This window comes from Rhincodon typus, chromosome 16 (genome assembly GCF_021869965.1).
Source record: "Rhincodon typus isolate 14 chromosome 16, sRhiTyp1.1, whole genome shotgun sequence".
In the NCBI taxonomy this organism is placed as follows: Eukaryota; Metazoa; Chordata; class Chondrichthyes; order Orectolobiformes; family Rhincodontidae; genus Rhincodon; species Rhincodon typus.
In genome coordinates this window covers 53,844,068-53,859,694 of record NC_063347.1, presented here as the reverse complement: position 1 = coordinate 53,859,694, position 15,627 = coordinate 53,844,068, and the positions used below count along the sequence as shown (strand labels likewise).

The 15,627-nt window shown below is 41.3% G+C and overlaps 1 protein-coding gene across 1 annotated transcript in view; it reads right to left on the bottom strand.

Annotated features, from left to right (window-relative positions):
* Positions 1 to 15,627, bottom strand: part of LOC109929384 (E3 ubiquitin-protein ligase RNF123) — a 279,987-nt gene that overhangs the window by 188,269 nt on the left and 76,091 nt on the right. Inside the window, exon 6 of the mRNA XM_048606242.1 lies at positions 12,159 to 12,304. Within this exon, the coding sequence (XP_048462199.1) occupies positions 12,159 to 12,304 (146 nt within the window). The remainder of the gene's footprint in view (positions 1 to 12,158; positions 12,305 to 15,627) is intronic.

Genomic DNA, 15,627 nt, shown 5'->3' with positions numbered 1-15,627 from the left:
AGCAGGCCAAGCAGCATCAGAGGAGCAGGAAAGCTGACATTTCGGGCCTAGACCCTTCTTCAGAAAGGTTTCTGAAGAAGGGTCTAGGCCCTAAACGTCAGCTTTCCTGCTCGGCCTGCTGTGTTCATCCAGCTCTACACCTTGTTATCTATAAATGCTTCTGTTCTGCTTTGCGCAATTCCGGGTTACTACAGTGTATTGTGGCTCGTTTGAATAATGTCCTGATGCAGCTTCGTTCATGGGTGTTGGGGTTGGTTGCTGGTGTAATTAAGTATCTGGTCCATGTGTGTGGTCTTTCTCTATACGCGAGTCTGGAGTTCCCCATTGTTCTTACGTTCTACCATTACGTCTAGGAAGGGTAGTCAGTTATTGTTCTCTTCTTCTTTTGTGAAATTTATTCTGCTGAGGATGTTGTTTATGTGTCGGTGGGTTTCTTCTAGTCTTGTGCATTTGATAATCACAAAGATGTCATGTACATAGCGGACCCAGAGTTTGGGTTGTATCGTGGGGAGTGCTGTCCATTCTAACCATTGCATTACCGCTTCTGCTATCAGTCTTGATATCGGGGATCCCATTGATGTTCCATTGATTTGTTTGAATATACAATTGTCACTGGTCTCAATACACCCGGACAAAGAAGGACATGAATTCGACGGGGACAACACATCCATAACAGCACAAACCAAACAGAGACATGCCGGGGAATTCCTGGAGACCTGGCATTCCAACCGGAACTCCATCAACAAACACATTGAACCGAAACCAATATACAAACCACTGGAAAACAGAACCGGAAGTGATGCCAACCACCCCAGCAAACTGAGGCATATAAATAACAAGCAGGACAGAACACCAATGCTTTACCAGAGGAGCATTGATGATGCTACCTATCAGGGTAATGAAACATCTGCAATCAAACACACTGGCTTGGCGAGCAAGACTACAACCTCAGAGTGAATAGTGGCAGTGAACATACCTAAGGCCTCTCTAATTGTACCAGCAGAAACCAACGTACAGAACAGACAGACAATCTACAGGAACACTGACAGGAAATCAGATGGGGAAAGGAAAAATCTACAATCCATTCAGAAACCAAATTGAAGTTCAAGCTTCTAGCACTATGCCATCACCTTCTCTCAAAGTAAAAAGATTTTTTCTTACACTACATTACAGTAGTTAAAGATTTAAACATAATTTGATTATAGGAATGTAATAGTGCACAGAAGCATGAGGGAACATGGAGTGGGATGGGGAGTCTAAGAGGCCATGAGAGTGGGTAAAGAGTGAGAAGTGAGGTTTAGAGAGTATAGGAATAATGGGTTGCTGAATTGTTGTCCCTGACAACTGAGGGAAGCCTTCCAACCAGCTCACCTTCGCACTCATAGTCCTCTAGCACTGCACTCCAGGCGGCATTATCTAACAACAATGGGTTGGCCATTAAAGACTGAGATGAGGAAATATTCCTTCACTCAAATTCGTTACCACAGAGGCTAAGGAGGCCAGCTCACTGAGTATGTTCAAGAGAAAGACTGATAAATGTTTAGATATAAAAGGCAGCAAGGGGTCTGAAAAGAGCTAGGGAATATGACGTTGAGATAGAGGATTAACCATGATCATATTGAATGGCAGGACAAGCTTGAAGGGCTGAATAGCCTACTCCAAGAGTCTACATTTCTAGCAGCACTCAGAAAAGGTTCCAATGCCATGAGATTAGAAATGTCAACAGTATCAGAAGAAATATTTAATATCTGAACTTTATATAACAGCCTCAAATAAAACCTCATGCCTCACTTTGCATTTGAAAGATCATTTGCTCTGCTTCAGTAATGTCTGTGCAACATAGGACATTCATCCCACTCAACTTGACGCCTGAACATATTCAATGAGATACAACTTATGACAAATCTTAGGAAATGATGTGGTCCAAATCCTGTCCAAAATCCTCTCAAGTCTAACAGCGGTAGTCACTCCAGAATCTTACTTTATATTGAGCTAAACAACAGTGTAACCTGGTGTAAACTATATGTCCCAATGTGCTGATCATGGAACACTTTAAATGTACAATCGCTTAGCATCAAAAACATACTTTCAATTTGTAACTCAATTCTGCAGCGCATGCCTCCTGCAGTGCAAGAGGTTTTCTCAGACACTCTGCAGTACCAGCACGGACAAGGTTACTCTCTTCCTCTGTCATTTATGGGTATGCTTTCACAGATGGCCCAGCCCTTTGCCCCTGCCAATAGAATATGTGCTCTCTCACTTAGGCTTTATATAAGGCAATTGGCAAAAAAAAAACAACAGCAACATGAAGGAAAACCCTTTCACAGGAAGCGTTAGGATCTGCCTAACGGTAGTGTAGGCCCATTTTTTTTTTAGCCAATCACCTTCAATTAATCTAGTACTGATAAAGAAATGCTTTGTCAAAACTTTTTGGTTTTGTACTCATCAGGAGAATTCACAAGAATACCAATTTAAGGGGAAATCCATCATTTATATTGTTTGACATGTCAGTGCTGATTGTTGGCAAATAGATTCTGATATGGGGAATCGGATAATTGTCTGGGAGAGAAGATTTGATGAGGTCAAAAAGCAGGGGAGCAGACCTAGCTTAGTTTCTCCTGCAGAGACAACAGACTGAATGGCCACCTTCTATGCTGTAAACTTTCCAGGATTCTATCTAAGAAGCAAAATAGTACAAGATAGCAATATAAGCTCAGTCCCATCAATGCACGAATGCCTCACAAGGTGAGAACATGCAAAGACTCTTGAAATGAACTTGTTCTTTTGATATGATCCATCTCTTAGGATGGTCAGATGGTCAGATTGCAGATTGGTGCTACAATAACTAATACACAAGATGAAGCACCAACACTAACATTTCAATGGGCAATTCAGCCTCTCCTGCAATGCATTATTTAAGGAAGATTTAATGGAACTCAACTCTGCCTTCATCTCAGAATTGTGGTATAGCTGAAAGTAGGTATGTTTGCCAAGATTTACCACAGCATCTGCAATCTGTTCTTTGGTGGTCCACACAAGAATCAGCAAGCAGCATCAGTCTTTTAAAGACTGCACCAATATGATGTGGAAGTGCCGGTGTTGGATTGGGGTGGACACCATATGTCCACTGTAATACCCATTGTAAACTAGACCAGCAAGACAGAACAGAAACACAAAGATGCCAGTAAGTTGGCCATCTTTCAGCAGCACTCCGTATAGAAGATGTTGGCATCACTTGGAGACAATAGCGCCAGCGAAGAAGTGCTACACAGACTGGTCAGAAGCACCTACAGCTCATTATGAAGAGATGACTTCGACTGGAGGACACGTATTTTGCCTTCTGGATGCAAGTCATGCCAATAAAATGGACATCACCAAATGGTCAAAAGCAACAAGTTAGCCAAAGAAGCCCTGGTGAAAAACATTTAAAGAAGGGCCTTCAGGAGCTGGATTACCACTTGGGCTGCAACAAAACTGTGATGGACTGGGGCAGTGGTGGAGTCTTTTCATTATCCTCCATGGAACCAGAGGAACTCAGTTTAATTAAGTCTAAGTAAGTAAGTCTATATTTATCTCTGTGACCTAGTGAAGCACATAGAAATACATAAACCCTACAGTGCGGAAGGAGGCCATTCAGTCCATCAAGTCCACACCGACTCTCTGAAGAGAATCCCATCCAGACCTGCTCCTGGCCCTATTACTGTATCTGCGTTTCCCATGGCTAATCCATGTGGTCTATACATCCCTGGACACCATGGGCAATTTAGCATGGCCAATCTACCCAACCAGCACATCTTTGGACTGTGGGGGGAAACCAGGGCACCTGGAGGAAACCCACGCAGACACGGTGAGAATGTGCAAACTCCACATAGACAGTCGCCCAAGGGTGGAATCAAATCTGGGTCCCTGGCGACGTGCGGTGCAGCGCTAACCACTGAGCTACTGTGCCGCGATCTTATGGAACAACTAGTTGAAACACGACTAGTTAGACCCCAGCTGAGGACGAGGTCCAAATCAGGGGACCACACTTTAGGAAGGATGTCAAGATCTTAAAATGAGGCTGCAGAGAAGATTTACTGCAATGGTCCTTCAGGTGGAAGACTTCAATAACAGGGAGGATACTAAAAAATGGGCACTTGTTCATCTTAGGCCAGGAAAGGTTAAGAGGAGATTTGAGGTGTTCAATATCACACATGGTTCTGATAGATTAAGTTAGAGAAACTTTCTAAAGTATTTGTAGCTGGAGGGCACAGATTTAAGGTCACTAGCAAAACAACCAAAGGTAACATGGAAAAGAAAATTAATGCAGTAAGTTGTTGTAAAGATAAAGTCGCCATAGTCCCAGACAAATATTGGGCTGTTCTCTCATTAAATAGAGGGAGGTGACTAGTGGCGAGTTTAACCATTGTGATCTGATATACAATTGCTTGAAAGGTTGATGAAAGTGGATTCACTAATAACTTTCAAAAGATAATTGGATAAATACCTAAAGTAAAAAGAAAGGCAAAACTATGGGAAAAGGGCAGGGGAGTGATCTAATTGGATAGCTCTTTCATCAAGTCAGTACAGACACAGGGATCAAAGTAGATTCTCTAAAATTCAGCAAATTGTTTTCAACCCTATTCATAAACATTGCATTAGCTATACTGGCTATTCACTAAGGACATACATCTGACATATTAAGACAAATATAATTCTGTTTGGTCAGATTCCACTTTACCTAGAAGTCACAGTAATCCCATTCGTTGATTGATCTGAAAATAAAGAGTAACAAAGGGTTCTCTGATCAATATAGCACCAGAGGACCCTATGATTGAAATGCAATTCTGATCAATATGGTATCAAACAGGGGACCTACTGAACAACCATAATTTTGGTGACCAAGTCTACGTTATGGCAAAGAGTGAGAATGAGTGAAGTTTCTAAATTTCAGAGTCATTACGCACTCCTTTTTTGTCATTGTAACGAAACATGATGCACATGGTTTGCAGTGATGAGACTGTCACCAGTAACAAGGTAGCCACATTGTGCTATTCAATTGCTTGAGGAGACAGCAAACACCATCAATTCTCTTCACACAGCAGCAGGCAAGCTCCCAGCAAATATACATTAATGTGATGTATTGTGCTGGAAATGGATTGTATTGTCTGCATTAAGTGCCTTTCCCAACACATTTTTAATGCAGTACAACAATGGCAAACAGCAGCATTTTTTTCTTCATTACAATGAAGTTAGCATTAGTTCAGTTGGTCGGGTTCTCATGTGAGTCAGCAGTTTGAGGCTGCAAGTCCCACTTCACTGACTTCAGCATAGAATCAAGTTTCACACTTCCAATGCAACACTAACCGTAACAATGTAAGAATTCAAGAAATAGAAGCAGAAGTAGGCCATTTGAACATGCTACATCATTCAATATGATCACAGCTGAGTCACTACAACAGATACAGCTTCCTGCATTATCTCAATTGTTTTGATGTCCTTATAGTCCAGAAATGTACTGACTGTAGTCTTGAGCATACTCAATAACCTAATATCTACAATTCTCTGGTCAGAGAAATTTAAGACCCACATCATGATGAATAAAGAAATTTATTCTCATCTTGGTCCTAAATTTCCTGCGATACTTGCATGTTACCTTTCTGTGATTCATGCAGATGATTCTATGGTCGATCTGAAAATCAACACTTCCCAGTCCCTCAAATTTAAAAATTATTCTTCTTTTCTATTCTTCCTTCCAAAATGGTTTTCTTCATAGAGCTCAATGAAGTTAATTAAACACAAATGCGATTAACAAACAGAGTCACAGCTGGTTTTAAACTACAAAGATGATCTTCTAGTCCATCCTGTCTGCACCAGCTCTTCAAACAAGCACTATTATCTAGTGCCAATCTCCACTTTCCCCACACCTTTGCATATTATTTCTATCCAAATAATCATCCCATGCCCTCTTGAATGCCTCCATTAAACTTGCCTCCAATACATTTCCATGCAGCGTATTCCATGCTCTAATTCCTCTGTGCAAGTCTTTCTTACAACACATTTGCTTCTTTTCCACATCACATTAAATCAATGCCCTCTCATTCTTGTTCCTTTTACAAACGGGAACAATTCTCCTTATTTACTCAATCCAGCTTGCTCATGATTTTGAAAATCTTTATCAAATCTTCTCTCAATCCTTCTCTATCCAAGGAGAACAGTCCCAACTTCTTCAATTTATCCTCATAATTGAAGTTTCTCATTCCTGGAACCAATTTTGTAAATCACTTCTGCAATAACTCCAATGCAATCACATCTGGCTCTCACAACTGTACACAATCCACCAGCTGAGAAACAACAAGCGCCTTGTACAAGTTCAGCATCACCTCCTTGCTCTTGTATTCGATGGCCTTTATAAGCCGAGAACAATGAATGTTTTATTAATTACTCCCTGCAGCTGTTCTGCCACCTGCAATGATTTGTGCACATATGCATCGATGTGTCTCTGCCCCTGCAAGCCCTTTAGAATTGTGCCTCCTATTGTATATTGTCTTTCAGTGTTCTTCCAACATCAGCTCACACTTCTCTGCATTGAACCTCATCTGCCACCTATTAGTCCACTCCACCAACATGTCAATGTCCTTCTGGAGTTTTACATTGTCCATCTCACAGTCGACAATTCTTCCAAATATTGTGTCATCTGCAAGCTTTGAAATTGTCACCTACACACTGTGTAGGTGGCCCAGTGGCTCAGCGGTTAGCACTGCTGCCTCACAATGCCAGGGACCCAGGTTTGATTCCACCTTTGGACGACTATCTGTATGGAGTTTGCACATTCTTCCCGTGTCTGCGTGGGTTTCCTCCGGGTGCTCCGGTTTCCTCCCGCAGTCCAACAATGTGCAGGCTAGGTGGGATGTGTAGATTAGGTGGGTTATAGGGGGATGGGGATGGGTCTGGGTCTGGGTGAAATGCTCTGAGAGTTGGTGTGGACTTGTTGGGCCAATAGGCCTATTTCCACACTGTAGGGATTCTATGAAATACATCTAGATCTGGATCACCAAAATATATTGGGAACAATTAGGGATCATCCAGGAATGTCTACATATTTTAATCCCATTTTCTAGCACTTGGTCTGTAACCTCATATGCCATGGTGTTTCAAGTGCTGACCTAAATACTTCTCAATTCTGGCTTTAATTTAACGAGCAGTGGTTTCCAAATTTTGAGTAGTTTTGTTTCAGATTGTTGTCTGTGCAAGATTCCCATCAATATATTGAGTGGCCTGTCATTTCCAGGACTATCCTTCTTCACATTTTTGAATTTCCTCCCTTATTCCTGAAACTGCCTTTAGGGTATCAAACCTTTTCCTACCTATAGCGTTAGTTCCAAACAGAACATAACTTCTCTATGTTCTCCTATTCCTCGGAAAATGTTCCATATTCATTCAGTGATGAACATTTCATTGGCACCAGGAAGGAAACACATCATACAGGAAGAACTATCGAATTCTTTATGACATCTGCATTTTTACTCTTTCCTGTGCTCCTTGTGCAATCTTTTCCACATGACACCACAGATGTGCTCCAGAACTCCCAAAGGTGGCAAAACCACGGCCCCCCCCCAGACTGAAAACCAGGGAGAAATGTGAAACACTCCTAGGAATAACTTTGCTAATCTGATGGTTTGGGCAAAGGACAGAGTTAAGTAACTTCCCAATGCCTACCTTTGATCATTTATTTTGAATTTGGTTTCCATTAGAACTCTCAATAGTGAGCAACAATTAAAATGGAATCCTTGTGACAAGATGGTTCATCTTAATTGCTGCATCTGACATATCGACAGTGTCATGCTCAGTGAAGATGTGTCACAACATTCAAAAGGGTTAAAACACTCACTTTAAAAGATACTCAGAGATAGTAGGAACTGCCAATGCTGGAGTCTGAGATAACAAGGTGTAGAGCTGGATGAACACAGCAGGCCAGGCAGCATCAGAGGAGCAGGATAGCTGACGTTTCAGGTCTGGACCTTTCTTCAGAAATGAAGGGTCTGAAGAAGTGTCCAGACCCAAAACGTCAGCTTTCCTGCTCCTCTGATACTGCCTGTCCTGCCGTGTTTTCATCCAGCTCTACACTTTGTTATCCCACTTTAAAAGATACATCTTATTGCTATTAACTGAGAAGTCAGGGAAAAGGAGTAACGTTAACCCACCCTCACTCCTTGTCCATAAAAACAGGATAAGGGAAAGACAAAAACATACAAGATGTACCCATCTTCTTGAGTTGTCAGGATTCAGTGAAATTTTGGTTTATTTCAGTTCAATGCTCAAATATTACTGTGGAAATTGTATTGCTATTGTTTCTGAAAACGGTCATCAACGCCTCCTCTTCTCAGGCAATAATTGTAAGCTTAACTCCCATTTCAGTGTCTCAACTTTGAATGCACTCTGGCTCTGGTCCTTCAACCTGATCAATGACTTTTCACACACTTTCTCATCCTCCCGCTCTCTCTCACAGTATAACACTGAGGTGAAGGGACTTCTGCAGTGCACTGACAGAGTCATTCCTTCTCGGACAGAAAGTTTGAGTCTCACTGTCCTGGAGTTGCAACGTTGAGGAAATCATCAACAATTAGGGATGGAAAAATCAGTTATTGTTTTCCCTAGACACAAGAACTGAATAATTCTCAATTAGGATACCATCTACTAAGCCTGTCTGACCTCATAGATATCTCTATTCAAGAGTGGGAAAGATGAGTGGAATCGTAATGCAGCAAGGAGTTGGCATTTTTAGAAACAGGGCAGAAATGAAGTGGGATAGGGTATGGGAAAACACTACATCCCATGCATTTGTTGTTAGGAACTGATCTCCTTTCACATCAATGTTGCTGCAAGGCTATTTGAATGACAAACATTGTCGAGAGTCATTTGAGACAACGTGACTTCCATTTCCATTTGGGTTTATTACAGTGACAAGTTCACATGTATGTTTTTCAGTACAAAGTTGGATAAAATAATTTATAATGTAAGAATATGTGGCATTTAAAATAGAGATTGAATTAAGTCAACATAATCTGATCTAATTATCCCTTACTCTCTGACCCCAGTTCACTTCTAAACTATACCTAGTCTTAATTCCATGGGTGATCAACTGCCAATTTATTATATTGATCGCTTATAACGAAGATGTAACATCACAGGTGACTGTTATAAATGGAATTCCATACTAGCAAGGTTCATGGGCACCTACCAATGAATAAGCTGAAGTGATGACTGGCGACTAGTTTCTTCAGTCAGTATATAGGTAATTCTTTTTCAGCCTCACTGTCTGCTGTAGCTTAGTTAACACCAGGCATGAAAAGAATGTCAACTCGAAACCCACAGAATAAAATAGTATCAAGGAGCTGTAATACCACTTTTTAAAACAAAGGTACCGATTTATTACCACTCTCAGACACAACGCCGGGTAGATGAAGCATATATTGACTTCAGTTAAAGTGAAATGCTCTTTTGGAGAGCCACTACAAACACGATGGGCCAAATGGCTTCCTTCTGCACTGGAATAACGCAGTGCTTCTGTGAAGATCAGGCCATTTCTAGTTGTTCCTCATGTCAGTATTATACCCAGACACAAAGTGCAAATCTTCATAGCTACGTAGCACAGAAGCATGGCCGGAGCTGTTCAAAGTGTGAGACCTCCAATTACAAGCTAGATAACTTATGCCAAGATACAAAACAGCTAAACACAGCAAGCCATCTCAGAAATATGTGGCAATGCATCTCCCTTTTTTCATCATTCCCATCTTTCTTCAGGTACCTTTTTTGTACATCTCTCTTTGGGTTGTGGGATTTCTTAGAGTTCTCTTGTTAGAAGAAAAAGCTACAGAGACAGAGATATCCATGCTTTCAAAAAAAAACTGAAAGAGCTCATAACTTTAATAGACAGCTTTTGCTGATCATGAATGTTGTGATGGACCCTCCTCCATTGTAATGCCTGCAATCCTCCAGGTCAGTGAAAGAAAGTGGGAGAGCAATTCCAAAAATTACCTGTCACTTAACATGCAGAAGAGACTGATTCTCAGATGAAACATTACAATTTCCAGCAAAACTTCTGCTGAAGGATAGACATAGTCATCGCACATGCAGAGACACCAATAATCACAACAAAAACTGAATCATCACAACAATACACTGACAGAACTGGAGTGCCTCTGCATCTTGAATATTCCATCTACTGGCTTTAATGCAATACAAATATTGTACAAGTATAATATTCTGTATGATGGATGTTGTTCACATGGTGATCCTTGGTTCAGTGTGTCCTACTGAGCTACTGGTGATCCCAGAGTGAGATTGTTCATCCCTGCTACAGAGTTCACAGGTTTCCTTTTCTCTGCTTAACACTCAATGACAGGTGAGAGTTGGCTACATTGAGGTCTTCTTAACACATTTTCGGTTAGTGATTGGCATGGCAGCAATGGACCTGAAAATACCACAGGACTATATCCATCTGGTTGATCTCAAAGATCAAAAGAAAGCTATGTTATTTTCTGCCTCTTCAAGCTCCTGATCACTTTCAAATGCAAACCCTGATCCAACTTCCTCTTGATTTGCTTCCATAGACAATCTGCTCCAAATATTAACGGTCCTCCACATGAAGTACTTAAATTCAAGCTTTCTATCACCTGTTCTCCTCTGAACGAGAATCCACACCCTATAGTTTGAGGTTCTGGCATCATTTACGTATATAGTTTTACTGCACCCAAAGCATTCGGGAAATTTCAATGAAATTTTTTCACATAAGTGGTCCCACCTTCCTGAGCTCAGGTGCTCTTCTCTCAACTCTGTCGAGGGTTATGGCTTCCCCATTGTAAACCCATAGTCACATTTACACATATCTCTACATCAGATCAAACAGCATCCTACGCAAGCTGCTTATTACCCCTTTTTATACTATAAGACCATAAGACAATTGAGTAGAAATTAGGCCATTCAGTCAATCGAGTCTGCTCTGTCATTCAATCATGGCTGATAAGTTTCTCAACTCCATTCTCCCACTTTCTCCCCATAACCCTTGATCCCCTTGACAATCAAGAACCTATCTCCGTCTTAAATATACTCAATGACCTGGCCTCCACAGCCTTCTGTGGTAGTGAATTCCATAGATTCACTGCTCTCCTTACCTCTGATCTAAAAGGTCTTACTTTACTTTAAGGCTGTACCCTGACTATCTTCTAGCCATGTTCCTTGCTCTTGCATAAAATGCTTTGCTAAAATCCAAACAAGACAGCTGTTCAACTTCCATTATTATTTTAATATTTGATCTCCCTCACACTAATTAGTCCACCTGCCTTCAAATGCTTCATTTTGTTCTCTTTTTCCAGAGTGCCCTCAAACATTTTTACTGATTACAGAATGCAAAGTTCCCTGTCTTAGAGCCTTTAATACCAACAGTAATACTCTGACTCTGAGGTACAAGGTTCCAGGTCAAGTTCCACATGAGGGTTTGAGCGCAAAAATCTGTGCTGATACTCCAGAGCAGAGTCGAGTGAGTGCTGCCTTGCTGGTGGTGGCATTGTACGGATGTGTCATTAAACTCAGGCTTATCTGACTGCCTGATGGATCCAAAAGATCCCATGCCTCTGTTTGGAGAAGGAACAGGGAGTTATCAACTGGTCAATGCCTATCTCTCAATCATCACCACAAAAACGAGATTATTCAGTCATCATCATGTTACTGTTTTTGGAGGGATTTTGCTATGTGCAAATTAGCTGCCATATTTCTTATATTACAACAATGACTACATTTCAAAAGTACTTCAATGGTTGTACAGCACTTTGAGACCACTGGTTGGCATGAAAGGTGCTGTATAAATGCAGGTCACTTTTCTTTTCTTTCACAGCTAATAAAACGGGCTGTATTGTAATAATGCTCAGTTGGTTGCACTTTTGCCTCTGGACCAGAAGGTTGTGGCTCAAGCATGACTTCAGAGACTTACAAATTCAAGCTGAAATTTCAGTGTAATACTAGTGCCATTTCTTGCATAACATGTTGAACCATGGACCTACCTGCTCTCTCAGTTTGATGTAATAGATCCCACAGCACTACTTTGAAGAAGGAGCAGTAGAGTCCACCATGAGGTTCAATGAGACAATCACACCAGTCCCTCAACAGAATGAGCATGTTACCTTGCCAAGCTGTTGGTGCACGCTCAGGTTGTACATCATGATAGCACCATCCAGAATTTCCAGTAAAGATTTCTCTGTGATCGGGTGATCTGGTTCGTCAGGGGGACGCCCTAGCAACAGGCCATCATTTCCGTGGCTTCCTTCAACTGTAAGGAGAAGCATAGTATCATTGTTACAAAGCTGATGCACAGTCATCAAACAATCACACAGTTCAGACAGCTTTACGAGGATCACTCATGCCATGATTCTGTCACTACCTTAATACTGCAAACTGACCAGATGAAACTATAATCAGAACCAGGCACTCATAGGATTAGTAGGGAAATTAACATTTCAGGACTAACTTTGTTTGGGTGTAATCACACAATAAAAGTAACAGTAGCCAATACAAATCTTGGTAGGGTTAGGGTTACACATACCATCATGTAACTCTACTTAGCTTCACTTGACAAAAATGCACCGTGGGATTGATAACAGAGTGAAGATGACGCACTAATGTTTTAAGAGTTATACCTGTAAAGCTGCTCGGCCTCTATCTAGGTCATTCCCGTATCATGACAGAGAACATGCCATCTTCAAGCCCAAAGAAAGCAGAGTTGGTATATGGAGTTGTACTGATGTGTATCAACTTATTTAGAAGTGGGGCAATTGACTAAATGTAACCTATGTTTAAGAGTTAACTTTGTAAAGTTAGTAATTTTATGATGCTTCAGACTTAGCCTTGCGTTGTAAGAGTTTGTATAGGTATTTAAAAGGAAAAAAAGAAGGTAAAGAGTGCATTACCTCTAGAGAGTGTGTCTGGAAAATTAATAATGGAAAACAGAGAAACGGCAGATGAATTGGACAACTTACATCTAACTTCACTGTACAGGATACAAATAATATTCCAGAAATAACTATCACAATATGAAAGGGTGTGAGGAACTTGAAACAAGTACAATCTCCATGGAAAATATACAAATAAAATTATTAGAATGAAAATCCAATAAGTCCTCTAGCCCTGATGGACTTTCTCCTAGGATGATTATAAAATAAAGTAGTTGCTGAGATTGTAGATGCATTGGTCTAAATTTTAACACTCCCTAGATACTGCAAAGATCCCATCAGATCGGAAAATTGTATGTGACTCCTCAATTTGAGACAGGAGGGAGACAGAAATCAGGAAACTACAAGCTGGTTAGCCTAATATCTGTCATCAAAAAAAAAAAAATGCTGGAATCTATGTCCTCGAGTGTCGTTGGAGTTGCACTCATCCAGGCAAGTGAAGAGTATCCCATCATGCTCCTGACTTGTGCCTTGTAGATGGTGCACAGGCTTTGGGAAGTCAGGTGAGTTACTCACTGCAGGATTCCTAACCTCTCAGCTATTCCTGTAGCCAAAGTATTTATACGGCTAGTCCAGTCCAGTTTCTGGTCAATGGTAACCCTCAGGCTATTGTTAGTGGGTATGCAGTGACAGTAATGCTGTTCAATGTCAAGTAGCAATGATTAGATTCTATCTTGTTGGAAATGGTCACTGCCTGGCACTTAGGTAGTGTTGTGTCATTGATACTGGTTTACCTTGTGAGGAGAAGTTAGACAGGCTATACTTGCATTCACTGGAGTTTAGAAGAATGAGAAGTGATCTTATTGAAACGTATAAGATTCTGAGGAGACTCGACAGGATGGAAGCTGAAGGGAAGTTTCTCCTTGTGGTAGAGATTGCAATGAAGGGCTTGAATATATGGGTTGCCCATTTAAAATGGGGATTAAAGGATATTTTTCTCTCAGCGGGTCATCTCTCCCCAAAGAATGGTGGAGGCAGGGCCATTGCATATTTTAAGGCAGAGGTAGAATAATCCCCTTACTAGCCAAGAATCTAAGGTAGATGGAAATGTGCAATCGAGGCCACAATCAGATCAGATATGTTATTAATGAATAGTTGAGCAGTCTATTGAAGGTGAATGACCATAAGACATAGGAGCTGAAGTAGACCATTTGGTCCATCAGGTCCGGTCCATCATTCAATGAGATTGTGGCTGATTGTTAATTCTCAACTCCACTGCCTTGCCTTTTCTCTTAGAATGTTTGATTCCCTTACAGATTAAAAATCTTCCAATCTTAGCCTTGACAGCTCTCTGCAGTAAAGAACTTCACAAAGTCACTACCCTTTGAAAGAAGAAATTCCCCCTCATCTTGTCTTAAATCGGAGACCCCTTCCTGTGAGATTATGCCCTCAGGTTCTAGATTCTCTCCTGAGGAGAAACCACCTCTCTGCCTCTATCCTGCCAAGACCCGCAAGAATCTTATGTTTCAATAAGCCTAGTCTTACTTATAATTCATAGGTCTGTATTGTCAAAGCACAAGGAAAAGCTGATATTAATAACAAATTGGGCCACATTAGCTCAATAGTGGTGCACCGCTTAACCCCATGTTGACTGGCGTAAAATAATAAGGTTGACTTTCAAGTACACTATTCAGTGCAATGAAGGTTTCCTCCAAGTGTTAAACGATTGCCGGTTACCACATTAACTTGAGGCGGTCAGGCACTAGGTGAATCAGAAGCTGCACACCTTTTTTCCAACCTGTGCAAGTGTCAGAAGTCAAATGATACCAGGTCATAGTCCAGCAGGTTTATTTGAAGTCATAAGCTTTTGGAGTGCTGCTCCTTCTTTAGGGACTTCACCTGACGAAAGAGCAGCACTGTGAAAGCTTGTGATTTCAAATAAACCTGTCAGACAATAATCTGGTGTTGTGTGACTTCTGACTTTGTCCACCTCAGACCAAACTGGCACCTCTACATCATGGTTACCATCGACACCAGTAACAGTTTCAGTCACATCGCATTTGTGGACAGTTTAGTGCTGGAGATATCTCCATGCTGCTACCTTTGCTAGACTTGTGCCACTATGCTATATAGGAACTCCCAACAGGCTGATCATTAACCACTTTTGGCAAATCCTGCTGTAGGAAGAAACACCTTTCACAATTCCACCTGGGTTCATGCATCATTTGAGTCTCTGGCTGGTGAAGGAGGGCTTGTGCTCACTTCCTGAAGAACTGCATGCCAGGAAAAGTGTTAAGCACCATTCACAATTCTTCAGTGACTGAAGTTATCTGTACCTACATTCAGCATCACCTGGCAACAATCAGGCTTGGGTACGAAAAATGGCAAATGCCTGGCAATGAACACTTCCAATGAGAGAGAATCTGACCACGTTCCCTTGACAGTCAATGGCAATACCGTCACCTCTGAATTCCCCAACATCAACCTTCATAAGTTCATAACATATAGGGGCAGAATTAGGCCATTTGGCCCAAAGAACTCTGCTCCGCCATTCGATCATGGCTGATTTGCTCCTCACCCCCATCTTCCTGCCTTCTGCCTACACCCCTTCAACCCACTACCAATTAAAATGCTGTCTAACTTCTCCTTAAATTTACTCACTGTCCCAGCATCCATCGCACTTTGGGTTAGCGAATTCCACAGA